Source organism: Aulonocara sp. 'chitande type north' Nkhata Bay, linkage group LG13 (assembly GCF_057382095.1).
Source record: "Aulonocara sp. 'chitande type north' Nkhata Bay isolate Kocher_YH1m ecotype deep benthic linkage group LG13, A_spYH_male_GT1.1, whole genome shotgun sequence".
NCBI classification, from domain to species: domain Eukaryota; kingdom Metazoa; phylum Chordata; class Actinopteri; order Cichliformes; family Cichlidae; genus Aulonocara; species Aulonocara sp. 'chitande type north' Nkhata Bay.
The window spans coordinates 7,888,368-7,912,372 of NC_141356.1; the positions used below are offsets into that span (position 1 = coordinate 7,888,368).

General features: G+C 40.3%; 1 protein-coding gene across 10 annotated transcripts in view; it reads right to left on the minus strand.

The window, feature by feature from the left end:
- Nucleotides 1-17,540, minus strand: part of lrrfip2 (leucine rich repeat (in FLII) interacting protein 2) — a 23,522-nt gene extending 5,982 nt beyond the window's left edge. For 4 of the 10 annotated variants that reach the window (XM_086258513.1, XM_086258517.1, XM_086258514.1 and 1 more), the window contains exons 1-16: nucleotides 17,343-17,540; nucleotides 16,031-16,176; nucleotides 6,444-6,530; nucleotides 5,964-6,023; nucleotides 5,313-5,372; nucleotides 5,126-5,164; nucleotides 4,842-4,910; nucleotides 3,790-3,837; nucleotides 3,609-3,677; nucleotides 3,327-3,410; nucleotides 2,812-2,868; nucleotides 2,388-2,441; nucleotides 2,206-2,262; nucleotides 1,772-1,843; nucleotides 1,465-1,578; nucleotides 985-1,026 (exon numbers count right to left, since the gene is read on the minus strand). In XM_086258513.1, coding sequence (XP_086114639.1) covers nucleotides 985-1,026; nucleotides 1,465-1,578; nucleotides 1,772-1,843; nucleotides 2,206-2,262; nucleotides 2,388-2,441; nucleotides 2,812-2,868; nucleotides 3,327-3,410; nucleotides 3,609-3,677; nucleotides 3,790-3,837; nucleotides 4,842-4,910; nucleotides 5,126-5,164; nucleotides 5,313-5,372; nucleotides 5,964-6,023; nucleotides 6,444-6,530; nucleotides 16,031-16,138 — 1,020 coding nt within the window. In that variant the 5' untranslated portion in view covers nucleotides 16,139-16,176; nucleotides 17,343-17,540. The remainder of the gene's footprint in view (nucleotides 1-984; nucleotides 1,027-1,464; nucleotides 1,579-1,771; nucleotides 1,844-2,205; nucleotides 2,263-2,387; nucleotides 2,442-2,811; nucleotides 2,869-3,326; nucleotides 3,411-3,608; nucleotides 3,678-3,789; nucleotides 3,838-4,841; nucleotides 4,911-5,125; nucleotides 5,165-5,312; nucleotides 5,373-5,963; nucleotides 6,024-6,443; nucleotides 6,531-16,030; nucleotides 16,177-17,342) is intronic. The other 6 variants (XM_086258512.1, XM_086258511.1, XM_086258510.1 and 3 more) reach the window with 6 other exon arrangements.
- Nucleotides 17,541-24,005: the final 6,465 nt, after the last annotated feature.

The following is a 24,005-nucleotide window of genomic DNA, read 5'->3' on the forward strand; positions in this document are numbered from 1 at the left end:
GCGATCTGAAATGAAACACTCGCTAACCCTGCCTCGCGTTGATGTGAGATAACATGATAATAACACAGTGAGGGTGACACGCATCCTGGCTCTACCCAGGATGCACCCTTGCCTAAACCAAACAAAAGCCTCTCTAACAGTGAGAAATGATCCGATGGAGATCATCTTCTGGTGTGCGCTACATGTCTGAAAAGCAACAATATTCCGACCTCTTATCCCCAAGACTGTCCAAAACTGTCCTTTGAAGACATCTGTTATAGCAACCTCTGCATGACTCAAACAGGATGTACAGAAGTCTTGTGCGATCCCTCAAATCTCTATAGGTGTAGCAAAATATGTAAATAGGTGTAGCAATTTATCAAAACGTAGCAAAATTGAAATTGAAACCAAACAATTAAGGATGACTGTTGTACCCGTACTTATTTTGGTGATGTTTTGAACTAATCAAATTTGGATTCATTACTCCATAAAACATGTTGCCACTGATTTTCGGTTCGGTTCTTGTAACCTGGCACACCTCAGGCTTTTCTCCCCGTTCCCCTTACTAAACAACAGCTTCTTGACAGCCACACTTCTGCTGAGACCATTTCTGAGGCTTTAGTGAACAGTACGTCAGATGGGTCTTTCAGGTCCTGTGTCAGGTCTATGCCCTATTTCTTAACGACCTCTAAGGGTCTGTCTTCTTCACTTGTTCCATTTTCTGCCTGTCAAACTTTTAAATTAGGGCATTTTTCACAGTTTCAACTAAGAAAAAGGGAACAAATGATTTGTTTTTACTTCAGGCTGCTGGCAAGACGTCTGTTATGTGTAGAAATGATACTGGTTATTATGTGTGTGTTTTTTTTTTTAAATACCTGAATGATTCATAGGTCAGTGTTAACTAGCTTAAAAATTATTTTGCACAGTATCCCCAAAACACCATCATTGGAGATCATTTAATTCTTTGCTTAAGAAAAAAAAAAAAAAAAAAGTAATGGCACTTACTCTACTATAATCTGAATACTGCTTGTCACATTTTTCATCCAGCTGCAAAGCAAGCAAGAAAAAAACCCCATCAGTTTAGTTCATATTCATGCAATAAATTAGGAACATACAACCTGTATGGTCAAGCTTGAAGCCGTTTCCTCATCTGTAAAAGCAGTTTACAAGTTAATATGAGTTAGGTAAAAGTGCTGCATGTTCACAAAAACTACAGAGCTGACAGCTGATCAAGACACCAATACATTAGATACCCAGCAGTCCATGCTGCAATCACAACCACTGCAGTGGCCCACAGCACCCTACTATCAATAACAGATTAATTTCCACACAAAAACAAACAAAACAAAAAAATATGAATGAGTTTTAAATACCAAATATAATTTTTAATCGTGCGTAAGCCACTTCTGTCATTTTTATTTGTAAGTAATTTGTGTTAGACTCCATTCCCAAGCACACCGTCTGGAACTTTGTTCAGTCACTTACAGCATCCAAATCTGGAATACTCAAATCATCAAGGTCAGACACAATACTGCCTCTTCGGTTGGAGCGGCTGAAATAATCAGCGGCCGATTCACTAATGTCCAAGAGGTCAGAAGACTACTTACAACAGGCGCAGGATGAAAAGAGAGAAAGAGAGAGAGAGAGAGAGCGAGAGCGAGAGAGAGAGGCAGAGACAGGATAAGAGAGGGCCACATGAGTATTACATTATTGATGCCCAGTACAATACAATTAAAAAAGCAAAAGCGCTTAAGTTTACTGCCACATCAACTACCCCATTACTACAGCTCACCCCACTGTCCCTCCTGCCTCTGCTACCGCGTTCCTGGGACACACTGCTGACAGTGTCATCATCTGAGGAAGACTGACACAAATACGCACACAGACAAACGTCACAAAATGAGGAATCACTGTACTTTTATACAGCAAACAGCAACTGACAGAATTCCAAGTCTTGGTCTTAAATAGAATTGATTTACTTTAAAGCAGCAGTAAGAAACCTAATTCAATTTTATGCATTTAGGATAATTATCTCAGATGCATCAGCTGGACCAAAGTTAAACCTTGCTACAACTTCTCAGCCTGCACAGAACTGTTCACACACTTGTCACACAAAGTCTGTCAAAAATGCTTTCCTGAAACGGTGAGAGGAGGTGAGGAGGAGGCTGTTAGCAGTAGGTTTTTGGGTGCTCTCATGCAGACTGGCGGTGGTTTTAAGGTGCTCACCACAGGGCTGCTACGAGTGGAGCTGGCTCCAGAGGAGTACCAGCTGTATTCAGAGGGCTGTGGATGGGATGAGGAGGAGGACAGGATCAGCATGGAGCCAGACATCACACTAATGGCATAACAGTAAACTGCTGTGGGATGACAATGCAAAAATAACGTGGTTCGACAAACAGAAGACTTACAGCTCTTGAACTGTAGCCTGAGCCGTAAAGGCCAGCGTCGTCGCAAATAGAGGCCTGAGGGTACACGTGGGAGACAACGTAGGACTCAGCAAAACACGAGAGCACACATAAATCTATGACGCACTAGCTAAACAGACTCTCTTTTAGCCATGCAATAAACAAATACTTGGTTTTCCAACTTCAGCTTGGTTTCAGTGCTCCACATCAGAAGCCTTGGCTTCACACAGACTTCTGTCTTATCTAACCGAAGCACAAAAATCTGCCCACAGATAAGTGCGCAGAGTCCAGGAGCTAAATATAAGCAGACCCAGCCACACTGGGCATCCAATCTCATGTACGTGGCTGTGACAGAGGGGGGAGGTCTGCCTCTGAAGGCAACTAGAAGCGTGCAGAGATGCTGGCCACTTAGAGAACAAAAACTGACCGTGCTGTAGCTGCGAGACAGCCCTGTGCCAGTGGTGCAGGGTGAGGAAGTGGTGGCCTGTTGGAGAGGAAAGGAGCAGGGAAAGGTCACCTTAGAGGACAGAGGCAGACCATTGTGGAAAAGTGAGGCGGTGAGAGAATAAAGAGAAGCAGCGAGTGGAAACAGGACGAATGTTTTGCTGAACCTAACACATTTAGGACTTTGAGCTCAAAGTGTGATAAGACATGACATGTCCATTTAAATAACACCCTGGTCATAGTAATTTACATGAATTCAAATGATTTTAAGAAGTGTGGGTATAAAGTTCTGAGCAACACTATGCGCCAACTGGTATGTTTCTCTCTACCCTGATTATTATGACACACAAACAATGCCCCTTATTACAAATATCTAACAAATATGTAACACATAAAAACTCCACTAAACGACACCATGCAGACAGGAATAGTCAGCTTCAGCTGGCTCCATTTTCAGTGAGTGTCTGTCAACTAAAAGTTGCACAGCAAAGGACCAACCCGATAGGTAGAGGTGGAGAGAAGAGGTGGTGGTTTGGTCTTTGTTAGGCTGGTGTAGTTCCTCTGATCGTGGTACAGCCCAGTCTGGAAGGATATAACCACCAACAGAAATTTCATCCTCTGGTGTGTGTTTTATTAACACTTCTTGATCTATGCGCCACTTCACACAGTGATGACAAGTAAAGGGTAAAGTCAGCTGCCAAGAAAATACCACTGCAAGCCACCACAATGACTCTACACCATCTCCATGCTTGAGATCACAGCCAAGACAACAACACTGACCAGAAGGTCTTTCTTTGAGGGCCGGGATGAAGCCTTCTTATGGCTATGCAGATCATTGTACACAGAACTCTGTTCAACACAGAAAAACAATGCAAAGAGAAAGAAAATGCAGCTGTAATGGGAAACAGGAACTTCAAGAAAAAGAAAGTTATAAAGAATGGCAAACACCTAAGTTTCATACAGTGGAGCGTGAACTCTTGAGCGCAGAGCTAGTAGAGATGCCATCAGACTGAGGAGGAGAGACCACAGAATTATGATCGGATAAAGATTAAACAACAGAAACAACCAAACGAAAAAAAAAAACATCTGGGATGCTGTTAGGTCAACTTCTACAAATGCATGCATATGTTTGGTGTACTAGACACATAACTGTGTTTTGAAAAAGCTTTTGGTAATGCTGAACTGTACACCCTGCTATTCTTACACAGTTTAGAATCTGTGACTTTGTTTCTTTGTCTGCCAACTCATGCTGTACGACCAGAAACTGAGCAACCAAACTTGACACGCACACTGCCACTCAGGCCCCACAAGGTTCTTTATCCATTTCAGATATGATGTTGTCATTATATCACCTGGCAACCGCCTAACAATGGACATTTATGTGCCTATAACACCTTTTAAAAGCATTGCATCGTTTGTATTTATGACAAAATCCTCTCTCTAGATAGATATAGATATCTATCTATCTGCAAAACTTCACTTATGTGTGATATATTATGAGGCCATCAGGGTGCCTGTCAACAATCTAGGAAAACTACTAAAATTACGTATAACCGTAACATGACATTATATTGCCCTTATATTACCTACAACACCTCAGGAAAGCACTGTATCACTTTTATTTCACAGCCAAGACCACAAGCAGGGCAAACAATACAGTACTATGAGCATATACTAGTGGGTAGAAATATACCATTATGATATCTAAGAACCAGTGTCAATGTGCATGCATTTCCAGCACAAAGAAAAAAAAGAATTTAAAAGCTGAAAAATGTCACACCAAGTTTTCTTATGAATGAATCAGAATCATAAAGCCAGGCATTCAGAAAATATCATGGTGCAAACTGCACTGAAAAGGCATTTCAAGATTAGTAGATGAGAAACTTCAACAAAAAAGGTAACTACTCTAAAACAGTTGCCATCTAGGAGTTAGATCTGCTTGCAAAAATAAGGTTAGGTGAATCTACTATTTAGCCTTCAAACTACTCTCACACATATGCACAGAGAACAAACCAAGGCATCTTTTCTACGGGAACTGGATTGACTCTTAGACCCCAAGTCACGTATTCCTGATGACGACGACTTAGAATAAAAAACATTAAAAAAAAAGATAAGCAGGGAATTTCTCAGAGAAAACTAAAGCAACAGTCAATACTGTCAAAATAAAACGCAGTTCAGCCAAATCTTAATATATATAACAACTGGTTTCCACACAAGAGCAACGGCTTTCACACATTAGTGTGCCCCTATGAGTGTGCAGTCTTAATAAACCTGGCAGGGGTGTATTATGTACGCACCCTGTAGCTGCGGACTGACGTGACATCATCATCCAGCCCCTGTTAATGTGGAAATATGGAGTCACAGTAGAAAAGCAGATAGAGAGAGACACACATGAGTGATGAGAGATTAACTGTATGCCTAAAGGGGAAATAAGAAAAGGAAATAGAGGGAGACAAAGAGGAAGTATGTAGGGGAGATACAGACCCGCTGATGACGGCTGCTGGATCTACTACTACTAGAGGCTCTGGCTTTTTCTGCGTCAGCCTAGATTCAGGAAGGAAAGTTGGAGTGAAAGCAGAGAGATCACTGGAACACTTGGTTGCTGTGCAAAGCCCGAGCCATTCAAAAAAACCTCTGCGTGTTTATCACCAAATGGGTGTCATAAACATTTGCAAATGTTAGCCTTTTCAAGCAAAACGGCAGGATTAATGATAAACTAGACATGCTAATATATTACAAACCTTTGTCTCATTAAACAGCACACAGTGAAAACCTATTTTCTGCATCAACACACCAACACAGATTAATTTCATGCAGAAGTAGTTCATAAACATTTAAGACACTATCATTTCTTAAGTAGCTGGAGGAGTACAGCTAACGGTCCAAACCGCCTCCTTACATACAGACTCACCCACTCTAAATAAAGTCAAAGGCCAAAGCCTGCTCTCCAAATACACAGTCACAGATTATGGTGTCTCCAAAGCAAATACACTGTTGAGGCATATTTCCACAGTGAGGTACATAGTAGTCAGCAAGTCAAGTGTAGCTAAATTGTCAGGGTTGACTGGGACTCAGTCCCACACAACAGGCTGTGTTAGTGGAAATGGAAGCAACAACACTGCCTCACTGGCCTACCATCCACTGGTGGATCTGACCCCATTTTCTGCTGCTACTGCTGGATGAGCGGTAAGAAAGCTGGGCAGAGGGAGGAAATGCCAGGAAAAACATACAATCATATTTCATTCAAAACTGCTGAAACGGAAAAACTGGGTGACATTTAAACCAGGAATAGAAGATTTTTTTGTTGATTTGTGGACATGCAGCACTTTCATTTTTTTCTTTCCATGGGTATATTTCTGTATGTGAACTGTCACTGTAGACTTTCTTTTATGCTATAAAGCCAACAGCTTGTAGATCGTCTGCTGTGGATGCAGATGAGCACTTTGCAAACAGGAGGTAGCGACAAAACATTAAAATGTGATTAGCAGAAAGAAAACAAGACCAAATCCCATAGTAAAATTACAAAACATTTGTGCTAACAGACACAGCAGTAAATCAGAGTACCTGATGGCCTGAATTACGGTCAGAGTATCTTTGCCTATCAGGTCCACTTACCTCTTTCTGTTGCCGTTCAAGTTCCCTCATTCGAATGTCTCTTGCCTCTGCCCGAGCCGCCCTCTTTGCTGCCAGCCTCGCCTCCGCCTGTAACACACAACATGAACACACCTGTCAATCTCAAATGGAAACTTATAAAAGGTATAAAAGAGACAGCAGAGCGCTGCAATAAAAATAATCACACTGTAGAATTTACATGAGTATGTTTGGATATTGAACAGTTTCCTGTAAAAGAGAAGGCATCTGGCAGACGTGGGTTGATTTCATTTCTTCACACTCGCTTGAAGGTCGTGCTGTCACATAAGATGAAGCCCTGCTTAGTTTTAACAACACATCAACAATAACAAATCACCAAAAACGACCTAGTTTATGGATCTACCAGGATGATAAAGACAAATTAGTGCTTATTTAAAAAAGAAAATTATAATAAAGAGATTTGTTTTTATTTCACAAACACTGCTTTAATCACACAGTAGAGACCACTCAATGTAACTGTAAAATGATCTGCTCTGTAAATACCTTATTCTTAAGCAATATCAAAGATTTCTCTATTGAACTTTTTTGTTTTGCCTCGACAAAAATAACATTAATATTCGCTGATTTTGTTGTTGTTGTTTCTAAACTCAAATATTGCTACAGGTGCTAAAACGTCTGTCTTTTTACGGTATGGAAACTTTGCAGAGTCCATATTACATTGTGGACCAGCTTCCTCTGTGCCACAGCTCCCGTTGAGTGCTTGGGATGCCTCATCCCCACCAACATGTGCTAACCATTAGCTTCAGGAGGGCTAATTTAAAGCCCTCACAAGGGGAGATGCCGATAGCGCACAAATAAACTGAGAAGCAGAGCAAATAGAAAAAAAACAAACAAACAAAAAAACAACATGAGTCAGCCTGAAAACAATTTCACAATATCCAAGTGACCCTGAAGCACAAAACAGCTATAAATAAAAGCTAACCTGAATACCAAAACTCCTCTTTTATTGCACAATTTGTTGTACTGAGTCAGATTATAAACAGGAGATAATTTTACAGAGCATGGAGGCTAATGTGAGCAACCCCTTCACAGCTCCGATTAGACACAGGTGACTATGTAGCCTAGCCTTTCATTGGGTACTGAATACGGCATACCAAACATGCTCTGAAACTAAACATGCCACAAACAGAGAATGGCAAACTTGTTCGTGAAACTATAAGCTCTTTATCTCTAGCTAAAAGGCAGTCCATAAATACTGGGGGTAGTGTGTACAGTATCTCACTGCAGACAAACACTGTCAGCATTCCAGCAATTTCTTATCTCCACTGCCAGAATCGAACGCCTGTGGACATACGCTATTCCCGTTTCAATAATAGCCTGAAGCGCACAAACACAATTTAACAATCTTGTTTAGCAGATGAATTATCATTTAATCCTAACAACAAATACAAGCTAGAGATGTTCATATCCAGACATGTTTTAATAGATTAGTATCAGCTAAAATACATTAACCAAACTCTGATCTTGTCCTTGCTGCATTTCCAACTAAAGCCTGCCAGTGTTCTCTTCTTAAAAGACATTAGGGATCAACACTGCAAGCAGTTCACTGCTCTGTGACTGAAAACCAGAGTGCCACTGTGAAAAATTATTTGGTCACAGAAGTGACTCAACTCACACTCAGGCTGGCAAAATTAGTTAAGTTCCAACAAAAACAAACCCATTAGTAGGGCTGGGCTATATCATACCGTTCACGGTAATACCGGTGTAATTTTGGGCAACGATAGGAAAATGAAATATCGTGATAGAATTAGAGATGGACCGATCCGATATTACGTATCGGTATCGGTCCGATACAGACCTAAATTACTGGATCGGATATCGGAGAAAAATAAAAAATGTAATCCGATCCATTAAATATCACGAAAGCACCTCACAAAACTTGCAACACGCCGTAACTCGCCTCAGAACGTTAGCACATCGGAGCAGTAGGCATCACGTGATAGAGCGGCTGTGGGATGCGGGACCTGTCGGTGGTCTGGATAGCATTTGGAGCTTCGCTAGCAACCCGGCATTTCATCTCCGACAAAGTTATCCCCGAGAGAAGTAAAGCAAGTGTGTAAGTCCATCTCTGAATGTTTGTACAGCATTCCTGCGTTAAGCTTAACAAACGATATATGGAGCGAGTGTCTCTTCTTGCTGCTACTTCAATCATGAAACTGCTTAATGATCAGCTGATCGGCTTTTCTGTCGCGAGTCCGTCTCTCTTGTTTGTTTTTGGCCCACTTTGCACCAGAAAGAGGAAACCAGCGGCTGAACAACAACAGCACGTTTAAGCTTGATAAGCTGTTGTTAGAATTTATTTAATATTACTTTCTACACCAGGATCTTTTTCTACGTAGCTGACGGCTGGTAACTGTGCAGGGGCGGATCTAGCAAAGTTTAGCCAGGGGGGCCGATAGGGCATTAACAGGGAAAAGGGGGCACAAAGACATACTTTTCTTTCTTATTCTCATTTAAAATGTCTAGCTTTTAATAAATAATTATCTGACACCCAAAGTTTTAATTTGATGTAAAATGAATAGAAGTCCATTACTGTATATAGTAACTATTAAGTCTAATATATACAGTGGGGCAAAAAAGTATTTAGTCAGCCACCGATTGTGCAAGTTCCCCCACCTAAAATGATGACAGAGGTCAGTAATTTGCACCAGAGGTACACTTCAACTGTGAGAGACAGAATGTGAAAGAAAAATCCATGAATCCACATGGTAGGATTTGTAAAGAATTTATTCGTAAATCAGGGTGGAAAATAAGTATTTGGTCAATAACAAAAATACAACTCAATACTTTGTAACATAACCTTTGTTGGCAATAACAGAGGTCAAACGTTTACTATAGGTCTTTACCAGGTTTGCACACACAGTAGCTGGTATTTTGGCCAATTCCTCCATACAGATCTTCTCGAGAGCAGTGATGTTTTGGGGCTGTCGCCGAGCAACACGGACTTTCAACTCCCGCCACAGATTTTCTATGGGGTTGAGGTCTGGAGACTGGCTAGGCCACTCCAGGACTTTCAAATGCTTCTTACGGAGCCACTCCTTTGTTGCCTGGGCGGTGTGTTTTGGATCATTGTCGTGTTGGAAGACCCAGCCTCGTTTCATCTTCAAAGTTCTCACTGATGGAAGGAGGTTTTGGCTCAAAATCTCACGATACATGGCCCCATTCATTCTGTCCTTAACACGGATCAGTCGTCCTGTCCCCTTGGCAGAAAAACAGCCCCATAGCATGATGTTTCCACCCCCATGCTTCACAGTAGGTATGGTGTTCTTGGGATGCAACTCAGTATTCTTCTTCCTCCAAACACGACGAGTTGAGTTTATACCAAAAAGTTCTACTTTGGTTTCATCTGACCACATGACATTCTCCCAATCCTCTGCTGTATCATCCATGTGCTCTCTGGCAAACTTCAGACGGGCCTGGACATGCACTGGCTTCAGCAGCGGAACACGTCTGGCACTGCGGGATTTGATTCCCTGCCGTTGTAGTGTGTTACTGATGGTGACCTTTGTTACTTTGGTCCCAGCTCTCTGCAGGTCATTCACCAGGTCCCCCCGTGTGGTTCTGGGATCTTTGCTCACCGTTCTCATGATCATTTTGACCCCACGGGATGAGATCTTGCGTGGAGCCCCAGATCGAGGGAGATTATCAGTGGTCTTGTATGTCTTCCATTTTCTGATGATTGCTCCCACAGTTGGTTTTTTCACACCAAGCTGCTTGCCTATTGTAGATTCACTCTTCCCAGTCTGGTGCAGGTCTACAATACTTTTCCTGGTGTCCTTCGAAAGCTCTTTGGTCTTGGCCATGGCAGAGTTTGGAGTCTGACTGTTTGAGGCTGTGGACAGGTGTCTTTTATACAGATGATGAGTTCAAACAGGTGCCATTCATACAGGTAACGAGTGGGGGACAGAAAAGCTTCTTACAGAAGACGTTACAGGTCTGTGAGAGCCAGAGGTTTTCCTTGTTTGAGGTGACCAAATACTTATTTTCCACCCTGATTTACAAATAAATTCTTTACAAATCCTACCATGTGAATTCATGGATTTTGTTTTTCACATTCTGTCTCTCACAGTTGAAGTGTACCTCTGGTGCAAATTACTGACCTCTGTCATCATTTTAAGTGGGGGAACTTGCACAATCGGTGGCTGACTAAATACTTTTTTGCCCCACTGTATATATATACCCTAGTAAGCTATAGTACTTTTTCCTTTGGGAAGGTACCATCTGTGCAGTCTGCAATTCTGTTGAAGAAAGATGTTGAATTTATTTAATATTTTAATATATTGAAAAATAATTGATTTCTGTGCATTTTTTTTCCCCACACTGCATCAAATTAAGATTGATTACGTCGATTAAGCATCATGAGGTGGAGCGTGAGGGGTGGTTCCCTATTTTTTATTTATTTATTTTTGTTGTTGCTGGGAGTTGGAACCCTATTAGTTAGGTTGCTTAATATTTACGCTAAGTACTCTTTAAAATACCAGAATAGGGAGGATGGTGTAGGTTTAAGTTTATTAGATTGATCAGTATTGCTGAACTATGAAATATTTTTTTTGCATACAGGTATAACAGAATATCTTTAGTGTAGTTGTTGTTTTAAACTTGAGTATGAACTTATACAAAATGCAGCAAGATATTTAAAAAAAAACAGTTTTGTTGATTAAAACACACTATATCGGATTCATATCGGTATCGGCAGATATCCAAATTTATGATATCGGTATCGGTCATAAAAAAGTGGTATCGTGCCATCTCTAGATAGAATATGGGTAAAACGCGCATGCGCAGTGCCTTTGTTTACATATGCACACGGCGGCGACGCAGAATGAGAAGAGCGAAAGTGGATCGTTGAATGAAACGGATGAACCAGAATTGATTTGTAAAAATGCTGCAACTTCAGTGGTGTGGAACTGGTTTAGCTTTCGTCCGTCAGATACACAACAAAGCACTATTTTTAGTAGAGCATGCTAGCGGGCCGTGTTGTTTGGAAAATACGGCACACTTAAACTCAATCCTTTGATTTTTCTGAAAATCGACAGTGCCCCTTATAATCCCGTGGGCCTTATGTATGAATTCTGGTTGTGTTTACTGACCTCGAAACGATTTTATGTCGTACACGGCGCTCGAAAATCTGTCAAATGTTTTAGTACGACTTTGCTAAGCTACGAACCCGCACCGCTTGATGGATTGTCGGAGCATTACGGCTATATTAGGCAGGCGCCTCGCGGAGTGATACGTACTGTGCTTCAACATAATATTACCGTATTGTGTGTGTGTATATAACCTCTTTTTAAGTTTTGTGGATATTATACATGGTTATGCTGAGGATATGTCGGCCAGTTTCCACTGGAAATGCCTTTTGGTTAAACTGTCAGCAAGGAATTTGCATTTGCACTGTTACGTCTTTATATAACTTTAATGCACATAAAAAACAGCTGCTTGTTTAAGTGAAAATACATTGATGGGGTTTTTTGCACTAATAAAGTTGGGGAGTTGTAAAGCATGTTGTCTAGTGTCAATTATATCGTCAGTCATATCGTTATCGCAAATTTCCAAATGTATATCATGATAAATATTTTTGGTCATATCGCCCTGCTCTACCCATTAGTCCTCCTTTCTCTTTGCTCATTAGGAAAGATGCACCACTGACTGACATCTGCAAATAAGATGACATTTACCAATGGAAGAGGCTGATGTTTCTATCTTCCGTTTCACACCAGTGTTCAAAGAGAGAGTGATAAATACAGAGTTCTTTGTTACCCCCACACAAATGGAAAAGGGAAAAGAGAGAGAGAAAAGAAACCCCAAACAAACCAAAACACACACCCCTAAACACACACACAAAAAAAACAATAAATAAACTAAATTAGCAACAGCAAGAGCAGACAGTTTTTTATTTTCAACATTGTTATCAGGCCAGACCTTCACAATTGGCACAACCATACTAATTAGCAAAGATAAGTACCTGTTAGTCGGTGCAGACTTTCACTTTCACTGTTTAAAATGACAACATCATTGGCTAAATATTAACCTCAACTCCAAATTAAGCCCTGTTATTGCCTGGTTTCTGTCACTCCTGCAGCCTGTACAAAGACTCATAGCGATGTAGAGGGAGCAATGAGTAGACAGCAAGTAGACAGTCTAACACCACAGTATCAAGAGTTAATTTTGATTAATAATAATTTACCAACTTCATGAACATATAATAGCAACTCCAATATTTTGAGCAAGTCGCTTATGAAAAATAAGTTGTGGTTTGGATGTTCAGTTTTATTTGGGGATATATGTGGTAGCCATGTTTTTGCCAGAACAGACGTTTGACCTACGGTAAACTTAATATCCTGCACTGTGATCTGTACAAGGTGAAAAAGGAAGTAAAGTTGCAAGTGTGTAAGAGAGACCAAATGAGAAAGCAAATGAGATGGCTGGCCGTGTGCTCTGCACCTGTTGATCTGTCTGACAGTATGACCTGCTCTGCACAGCAGCACAGCTGAGCTTCTCTGTCTGTCCTATCTATAGACTGGCCCATCCAGCCTTGCTCTCTGACTGCCACATCATGGGCCTGAGAAGGTAACCCGAGCAGTAGAAGTTCGCCATTAAACACTCCTCCTACACTTGAGGCAATAAGATTAATCCACCATATGGGGATATTCACCAAAATTCAAGTAATAAGAAATGTAACAGAAGGCTCCTTTTCCTCTGGTTTATGTCAAAGTAAAGTGACTTGAGTGTTGGGAATAGTGTTGAGAAAACACTTCAAGACATCTGAGCTCTCTGAAAATGTGAAACTTATTAAAAAAAGAAAGAAAGAAAAAAAAAGAGCAGATTAATCGGTACACGATCTATAAAATGCCACTGTAAAACCTGAAGCAAAACACACACTGTACAAGAAGTTAATGTAAATGTCAAAGTTATTGTAAAATTAAAAATAAGTATGTGGAATGAGGAATCTGTATTCAAGGTTACTGTAATTAAACCCCAATTCTCTGCAAAATAAAAAAACAAACAAAAATCTTTCAGTCTGTAATAACTGGAAAATGCCGGGCTGTGAGAAACTGACCAATAACTTTTTAATCACCTACAATTCTTCATAATAAATTCAGCAGTAAATGCTGAAATTTATGTAATATTAATATTTAGATAACATACTGTACATTATCGCAATCTGAAATGAAACAGTCAATATCGAGCTTTTTAAATTGACCTTTATTTATGCAACAATCTGCTAAACAAGATTGTTATGTTGTGTTTGTGCGCTCCATAGGAGACTCAATGCCACATTTACAAGGGAGGTCTGTTTGAGCTTGTTTTAACTCCAGTGGAAATAATTATGATAGCTGATTAGTATGTCCTCTATACTAGTCCTGTAAATAGCAAACCACCAGGTCTCGGCTCTCTTTGAATTATACTCAACCAGTCCTTGAAAATGCTAACTCCTCTATGTCTTACTTTTAGAAATCCAAATAATAATTGTTAAAAACAGGTTTTAATGGGGATAGGAGTGGTAGTGATTGTATCCCAGCAGCCATCCAAACGCTTATGAACACAGACTGTAATAGGTGCTTTGTTCTTTGAACTCTTAACACTCCTAACCATATAAGGAAAGTTGTACACTTTCCATTGCAACAGCGACTTGGTGATATCACAAATGAAATCAAATGGACTATGAACTATAGTTTGTGCACAGACACTCCTCTCTCTACATCAAAAAAGACATGCATGGCTTTGTTCAAATAGTTGACTCCTTAGATCCCTATCTGAGGGACAACACCTATGAGGTGATAATCTAATTCTAATACTTGTCCCCTGCTTGATTTGTAAGCTGCCAGTATTCCAAAGATTGAGTGCCCAGTAATGTAAGGGGCCTCAAAACTAGTCTGGTGATGGTGCAGGCTCAAATTCACAGTCACTCTCAGTCGGGGACTGTGCCAAGACTTTAGACTGGTCGACTTTTGGCTCTCCTGACCACAAGGTAGGAGCTGCAGAGGTTTAAGAATCTGGGCAGGTGGTGACGTGAAACAAGTTAGACACTGACCCCTTGAACTCCCTAAACAGTCTAATCTCTGGTTAGCAGCACAAAGAGAATGAGACTTAGGACCTGACTGGGAGGGTTGGATGACTCATGTTTCTATGATGAGCCTGTGTAACTATAAAGAGAGCAAATGGAGCCTTGTGCTTAGAGTTCAAGAATGAGGAACTGCACCGCTTTCGATCATCAAAGACTTCGCTCTTAAAGGTCAATATAAACATCAACTAAAGGCTGATATTTATCGTTAGGTTTAAGCTTTTAAAGGCAAGAAATTATCTGATTTAGCCTAAATTTTACAGGAAAAAAAACCTGCAGAATCACTATTACATGCAAATATGAATTTAAAGATCCCTTTAAAAACTATTTAAAACAATACAACAAGAACCAAAAACAATATTTGCTTTTTCTGCTGTTATCCACAATATTGTGGAGAAAAGTGAAGGAATGAAAGGCTTGTAGTGGAACAAAATGGAATAATCCCAGGGCATGTTGTTACAAGCCAGGCAGCTTTTTTCTTTGCCTGCGTTTTTCCTTCGTGAACAAAAACACTACAAGTGAAGTCAACCTCTGTGGACTCCAAAACAGCCGTCTTCACTTGCTTCACAACTTAACTAGAAAAACACAAACATCAATATCTAAATATAGATATGAAGGTTTTTGATAATGCAACTTTGAGCACCACACTTCAAATTAACATCAGTCGCCCTGCAGTCTTCGTACACCTCTCTAATTCAATGTGCTGTTAAACTAAACTGATAGCTAACCTAGTCTGAAACCTGATAGATTGCATACAAGTTCTGCTGAGTAGCCTTTGGTCTCAACTTTCAACCAGTTTTTCAAAAAACAACACTGGAACATCAGTAAGGTCAACCAGGTTACTCCAAACCTGGGCTCTAAAATTGTTAGCTCAATTTCAAATGGTGTAAAAGCTATTGGTAAATACTTTCCACAATCTCTCAGGCCAAAAGATAATTAACATTTTTAATTCTTTTTGTTTGAATTCACACAAATGTAAGTAAAAAAAAAATACTTCTGTCTTCTTGAAATGTTTCACATTGATGAAAAATCATTACGATGACCTGAGTTTTTTCTTTGGTTTAAGTAATTGCAAGGATAGAATAAGGGTTACAAAAAGTAAGTAGACACATGCATTTACATTATAAAGCTTAGGCAAAAGATTTAATCGCCATGTTCAGTTTAAAAGGGCTCTCACAAACCATAATGCTGCTTAGGCAAGCATATGAGTACTGACAATGCTCTTAAGAAACTACTTGGTACTACAACTGGTAGTTTTAAAAAGTGATGGTTCTGTTGCCCGGGTTAGCCACCCTTAAATTGACAAATCAGTCTTCTGTCTATACTTGAAGCCCCCATTATCTCAACGAGGATAAACAAGAACATTTGAGCTGAATAAAAATCTGATTTGCATTGATTCAGATTGCATAAGGGGAACCTTTTATGGAGAAAGCATCCCAGGTTCATTGCAGTAAGCTTCAAAATTAATGTAGGTGATGAATGACCTTACCTCACGAGCAATGCTACTCAGCGCTTCATCCTCTGCTGAGAACCGATCTTTTAGAGGAGCACGCTTTCTACCAGTGCCTTGTGTCCCCATGTTAGTACTGGAACTCATACTGCGTAAGCCCAGGAGATGGAAACGTGTGTTAATTCCTGGAGGAACAAAAGCAGATAAAAATAATTTCAACAAGTCAGTAAACAAAGTCAAATGATAGAATAATTAGACATATGCCTTTTGGCTGTGTTTCACGGTGTATGCGTTCTGCACTCCCAACTCAGACACTTCATATCTCTTATTTTCACTCCTGCAAAAACAGACCCTTGTATGGCACCCACAAGGGCTTTGGATAAACACTTGTGACTGACATGAACCAGCTTTAATGTGACATGCATATAGAAGGAGCTCTGGTAGCTTAAACCAGCCAGAGATACCAACCCAAAACGCAGCATGATAAAGTGTACAGAATGAATAACACAATTAATTAAAAAAAATAAATCTACAAACAATACCTGTCCACTGATTACGCTTGCATTTTAAGTTGATGTAATGGGTATTCCACATGCGTTGATAGACATAAGAGTAATATTAGAGTTAACATTATCACTAGACAAAAGCCCACTGTGGATGGCTGGTACAGACACGGGGGGGAAAACGCCTAGTTTAGGATCCGGCTGAGTCAGAGGATCCAAGTGAGACATGAGCACTCCATGCAGACGTTTGATGAGCTAAACCGCGTAGGTCCAAGAGTCAAACGCACTAATCACAGACGCTGCAGGCAACTTAACGAATACTGATCCTTGACAAAGAATAGGGTGATTAGCCACCCATCATTAATCAGCTGGGTTAAGTTACCACCCACTAATAAAGCTGGAATTACCCCCTGTCATATAAGCAAAATAACGGCCTCAGCTGGGTTAGAACAAAAGTAATGCAATGAAGTGAGGCAATGTGTTGCTCCTTAGCGTTAGCTACCAGCGTTAACTACTGTTAGCTAGCTCTTTGCTGAGCTAACTGGGAGTGCTAACTAGCATTTCGTCGTTCCCGAATTCATATTTGAAAAGTTCCCTTATTAGGTTCTCATTGAGCTTTCAGCCCAGCTAACGCTCTAGAAAACGAGAACTATTTAGACGTGTCCATCCCCCGGCAATGACCCCCACCCCCCAGTCCCGAAGACCTACCTAAAGCTAGTTCACTTGTTTAGCTGGGTAGTTAGCTTGGATAGCTAGTGGGGCTAACCTCGACTCTCCAGAGACAGACAGGGCAAATTGGCACTGATCCTCCAGTCATATTTCCCAGCCCCCCAAAAACAATACCTCACCTTCGCGACACCTTTAAATAACCCGCGATACTGTCGAGGTGTTATCCCTTGTCTCCTGGAGTTTCAGGGGTGAGCCATTCGGGTTCTCTTCAGAGATTGTTAGTGTTTTTGTCCGCAGTGACAGCTGTCATCAGTCCGCCTTTCCACCGCTCCTCACTGCCCTCCTTACCCAGTTTCCACACACACTGGTTGGTTCCAAAGGACCCGGATGTTGGAAAAAATTAGGGTGTGATGCTGCGTTCACGTCCCGCAAGAATAATCAGAATCTTAACTTTTTTTCAAACTGATGCAGACCTTCTAGTTTTTGTATTACCATATAATAATTTTAGGCGATAGAAACATTTCTTTCTTTAAACGAGAAATAAATCAACCCTCTTGTATTGTTATTACTATATAAATATCCCTTTGTATTGGACAGTTTCTTGCTTTGATGAGCAGACTTTGTTAAGCTTGCTCACAAATGATATGATATCTGTAAAGCTTGTATCTTTTAGCCCATATTTAAGTACAGTATAAATTTAATGTAGTTGAAAATGTAGTGTAGAATATATTGTATGTAGACTTTTGCCAAAATATTATCTTATTCAAAAAATTCCATCCAGTACATGTTATTATTTTATATTATTATTATTATTTCTTTTTTATGCAATGTTATATTTTTAATTTCAGCATTTACTTTTTTCCTTGTCAGAAGTTTAGTTTGGCCTTATTGATGGGGCTCGGGGGTCCAGACCCACCCACTAAAGATGGTGTACCCCTTCATCGGATTTCTACTGATATGCTTCAACTGTAAGTTCCATTAATTCATAGAAGTTGCTAATAAAAACAAACAAAAAAACACCCTCCATATCGGTTAATAATATTTTAGTGCTTCTTCAGCAATCATGTAACCATCATGACTGAGGAGGTCATGCTGGTAACCTTCATGTTCCTTTGAAACTAAACAGAGGTCATTCATCAGCTGGTTCAGCTATATTGTATGAATGTAATTAATAGAACAAACCGAATACTCCAATGAACTTGGATGTCCGTCCAATAGCATATGGTGTGCCACCAAAGCTGCAGAGGTTACCTAGGAAGGTCAAAGGGCACTGTAGTCACGGCTACATAGTTTGTCCACATGAGGGCAGTAATGTATAACGATTTGTTCTGCATTATGTAAAAATGCAGTGCTGTATGGAGTTACGCCATACTTTCCTAATTGTATGATGTGGATGCAAACATTTATGTCGTTTAATTTAAATGCTGAAGTTACCTGTTTAACAAAATATAGATGGCAGTCTGACAGAGCCAAAAAAAACCAACCCAAAAACAAAACTTATACAAGGGCAGTGACCTAATATTTATATGTGTATGCATGAGAACAGTGCAGAAAACTAGTGTCTTATTAGCAACAACTCCAAGAATATATGCAAACAAAGTACTGTTTATCTCTCTTTGTGTTTTTAGAGCACTTGAACACCTGCAAGGGATTTTCACGCAGAGAACCTGTGTGGGAATTTCCTGACTGACACCCATAACACAGGTTACACGAACTCACACACACACACACACGCACACACGCACGCACGCACACACACACACACGCACACACACACACACACGTATTCTTATTTTCCCTCATTACAGGAAGCTAATACTAATGACTGTTTTGTCCCTGATCGCCTCTCTCTGTTTGCTGCCGTGCAGACAGGGTTTACTGGAGTCTTAACCCAAAGACAACATCAGCCACACTGTCTCCACACTTCTACTCCTGATTAACTTTCTATGTAGTCATCACTTCAAGCACTAATTAACTACTGCAGCTGTAATAGCTAAATAAATAGGCAACAGATGCACAAGATTGGGTTCAGTTATGCAGCTGCTCATCAGTCACTGATAATAGCGATTGCAACTCTTTGTTTTTCTGGCTGCTATCTTGGCAGAACATAGAATCATTGCATGTTTGGCAAACTGCCTCAGATGCTATTTCTTGGATTCTTCAACACAGTGTTTTACTGTAACAGGACAAAGCAAACAGCCACGGGACTTGGATATCAGTCTAAAGTAAATGATGTGTGTGAATATCACCGGACAAGCAATAGTGGAGTGGGTGGAGAAAAAAACGGAAAGCCTTGAGGCAGCCAGACAGTACTTAAATGTGTTTTCCTAGTTTTATGGCAGTTTTGACTCATAAACACTTAAACACTTGGCTTGTTTTCCTGGGACCGAGAGGCGTATACTCAGCTGCAGCAAATCTTAATGTCACTCTCCCTGTTTATAGTATCTTTAACTGACCTTATCACTTGCTTCTCTCAATTAATACGCATTGTGCAATAGCATGTATTTTCTTAAAATATGCTGTTGAGGGTGGATTTGTATAGTTTTGGATGGTATACACCATCAGTTGGTGATCAGTGGTTGGAATAGCCTCCCGCTGCGCTAACAAGACTGAGTGAATTGTTAACTGGTCTGGTCTGTCTTTAAGCCAGAGTGTGCACAGAAAAGAACTAGAGACCATAGAGCCTCGACTTGTAATTACCCCATGGAGGGCAATAGTTCTCCTAGCCTACATCTCTTCGGGGCCCCTTTGAAGATGCTCCATAGGGAGCTGGTTGTAATCAGGACACATGACTCATTGATTAGTTCTTTGCGGTCTTCCAGGAACACAGCACAAGGAGTGGACAAATCCTGGGGGGAGGGTAGTCCCCTCAGAGCTGTGCAGGCAGACTGCAGATAGACTGGAGGTAACGATGCAGGATGGAGAGTGTGGTTTAGATACAAATTAGATCCTATAAACAATTGAATGTGCATTTTTTTTTCTCAAAAAATGGCTATTCATTAATGTCTCAAACAAGAATGTGGAACCATGTGTCAAGAAAGGCCACAAATCTGCAGGTTTTCACTCCAGCCACACTCATTAGTACACTGATAAATAAATACAATGCTAACCAGGGAGAGAGGGACCTAACCGCTGTAGGCTGTAATACATTTTCCTCTTACATTACAGGTGCTGGTTGCTGAATTTGTCGGTATTAAACTACATGTCATCTAAAACAACAGTTTCTACAAGGTTTTGTGCTGCAGAGAGTTAAAACCTTCCAGTATAATGCCATCAGCTGCTTGATAACTTCCATTTTTCTATTCCTTCTCTAATCTCCAAGGCAAGCTTACCGTTACCCCGTGTTCTCGACTATTTCTTGTCCTTCTTGATCTATGATTTCCCCCAAACTCTATTAAACACAAGGTTACAGGAATGCTGTGTTAAACATTTTAACAGCTATCCTCAAGATGAGCGCTGGCTGGACTTGATTAATTGCTACGGGAGTCTCAGCCAACACGGAAAACTTAAGTGCACGCATATAACAAAGTCTAAACACTGAGTAACTTTAGCAACAATTGCAAGACTTTTAGTTAACAATCTGAGTTTTAAATGTGCATTCTTGTGAGTCTTTGTGCTCACCAAAGACAAAAGTTTGTTCAATAACTAATGATAATGCAAAGTTGTGTAAAAACACATAGAGAGAGAAACGAGGTGAGTGGAGAAGAAACACTCAGTACATCATGGGAAGCCCCCAACAGCCTAAGCCTACTGCACTATAACTAAGAGAGGGTTCAGGGTCACCTAAGCCAGCTTTAATTATAAGCAAAAAGGAAAGTTTTAAGCCCAATATTAAAAGTGTAAAGGGTTTTCTGTCTCCTGATTTTAAACTGGGAGCTGGTTCCACATCTTAATAAACTGTAATCAACTACATTATATTATAAACATATACTGTAGGTTGCTAATATATGTTTTCATTCCCTCACAAAGAAGAACATTTTGCCATACATTTCCTGTGTTTTTACAGCTATTAGTCACCGCGTCGATTTAAATTACACGCATTAAACATCCAATGAATGAATTTTCACGTTTTAGGTTTTGTTATTATAGCCAGTATTACTTGTTTGTTCAGTCATAAGTGATGCCAGTCACCTGCGTTATGTGATGATGCCACATAATTATGCAGTAAACAAGTATCGGGTAGTTTTGCAAATAATCTGTTTGAACCTGGTCGTAGAGCTCAAAATAAGTTCACACAGCTCCTAATGAGATATATTTGCCTGTCCGTAAAGATTATAATCAGTAACATAACCAGGACTTATGGCCTCAACACCCAGCTGACGATGGTTGTGCAGAATATAGAGTTTTGGCAGAAAACAACAACAAAGCAGTCATCTTTAAGAGCTCTGCAAAGTATCAGCTGGACATTCTTCGACGATACTTGAGTTAACATTTAGAGAGGCATCTCTGCTAAACAGATTGGGCAAACCGAGTAGATCATAAACATGGTCTTAAAAGGTGCCTTTTGATGTTTTTCGGCTTGCAGTCTGGACACCTGTGGGGTTGAACCCGGTGACTGGCTGTCCTATGTGAGCACGGTGCGCAGGGGGAATTGGGTCATTACGCAGCAAGAAATAAAGCTTGAGGTAATGCTTAAGGCAGTGGAAATTAGTTTTAATTGCTCCGTGCATGGAAAAGTGATTTGTGGTGTAGTGTAAGTGCAGATTTAACATCTCATTTCATTTCATCTTTTGTTAAATTAAAAGCAAACAAACATCCAAATTAATTTGATAATTTGTTCGTGTGACTTTGCCCCTGCAAACTTACATTAATAACACCACACACAGATGCTTTTTTTTCAGTTAGCTGTCATAAGTGATATATGCTGTATGGTTTCTATTTGTATTGGATTGTCCTTTGTCAGTCAAGCATTGTGGACGTCTGTAGCTGATCCACTCTCTTGGCTTCTACGAGTGAGCGTTAGTGATGCGGGGTGTGTCATTCCGGCCTGTGCTGATTGCAAAACAAGAATCAGGGGAGCGTGAAGCTGCAGACAGGCTGCATACACACCCATTTCATTGTTGATGACCACACCGGAACAACTTAGAGTAGCAGAAAAGGCTCGCGGCAAAGAAAGTCAATCAAGGACTGCAGACTTGTAGAGGCCCATTGATCATATTGTGTCTATGTTTTGATGGATATGAGAACCTTGTGTACTCCAGATGCCACGTTAGCACACTTTCTCCTCTTGTTTGTCTTCATTTATTTTGTGATGTCTGGATGATAGCGTGTGACCTTTCGGAGTAAGACTTTCTGGGTAAAAGCGAGCTATAAATAAGACAGCTGTCACGCAGGCAGCTCCACGCACTCGCCCTGAGCATTTGTGTGTCTGGAGCACTTTTGCAAAAAGGCAAACATTTAAATGTCTATAATTCTTTATTTGCCTGTGTTTAGCATCTTCCTGCCTCCCACCTTTTACAAAGAGAGTGGTTTGAGTAATCTTCTTTGCGGGGTAGGCTGGGCTTATTTGCCAGTTGACATTTGGTGAAAGGGTGTTAGATGAAAAAAAGCACCTCACACCATGAGGCAGTACCCTCACACCAAAACCCATTCAGACATGTTGCGTTTGTGTGTAAAGAGGAGCTCGTTTTACCGCTCTCTTCTCAGTGCTGTGGCAAGTGTGCTGATCTGTGCCCAGAGACTCTTCTTTAGAAAGTATTTTTGTGCAAATAAATAAAGATAGTTTGAATAAATTTGCCTGCTTACTCCTTTTCATTGTTTTGACAGCATAATGGATGTAATTGCATGTTGATAACCGGTTTTTGGGACTTGTTATCTTAGCATTATCATTAGAGTAGTCCCGGTTAATTACATTACTCACCGTATAATTACTTTAGTGGGACAACAAGATGAGGGCAATTGTGCAATAGTAGCACAGGTCAGGTTCATCCATTCAGCAGTTAAAATGTGTATCTTTATTGAAAGAGAAATACTTTTAAGTGATTTTTTTCACGGATCTAATGGGTCATTACATTTTTGGAATCGCTCATTTTCTGCTTAAAATGTTTCAAACCATTAGTGATGCTCTAAATTAACATTATCTTTATGTTTTATTCATTTGTGAGGGTGTTATTCTGAAGGAAAGTGTGCTCATTCATCCTCCAGTACAGACACATTTACATATAATGACAGCAAATCAAGTCAAATCAGGATTTCAGCTACTCTTGAGCTATTACTGTACAGCCTGAGGCCAAAAAAGTTAATAATGCTTTAAAGATTCAGCAATGCTCAATAATAGCTCTGCACTTTTGAGAATAAAGTCCAATTTTAAAGATTAGCTCACTGCAGGACTGATGCGTCTTTATTTCAAGAGTACCCTTTAGTTTATCTGTACAAGAGAGAATATTTTTGTCTCCAGTCAGTTCAAGCAGTGAACACTTTTCGTACCACTCTGAACGATAAAGCAGAAAGAGGGCAAGTCCAGTAAGGCTGAACAACGTGATAGGAAAGACAGGCCCTGGACAGAGATGAAGTAATGGGTCAGAATCTAAGCCCCTCATTAGGCAGGGGACTCGTTCAGGGATGAAGGAAACTGCAGGGGGTTGCAATGTTAGATTTACTATAAAGAAATGGCAGAGTGCTAGGAATGTGTAGTGAAGTGCAAGTCAGCTGACGTTTCTTTGAACTGACTCTTTCTTTCTCTTCAGTTACCACACATCTCTTTGTGTATTATATGTAGGAAACAGGGATATTGCTTTCTAAACGTATATTAAGATTCACATTTGCAGCTCTGGACTGGAAAGTTTACAGTGAGCCACCTTTTAGTTCCCCAGTAACACAAACAGAACTGTTTAAAGCACCAT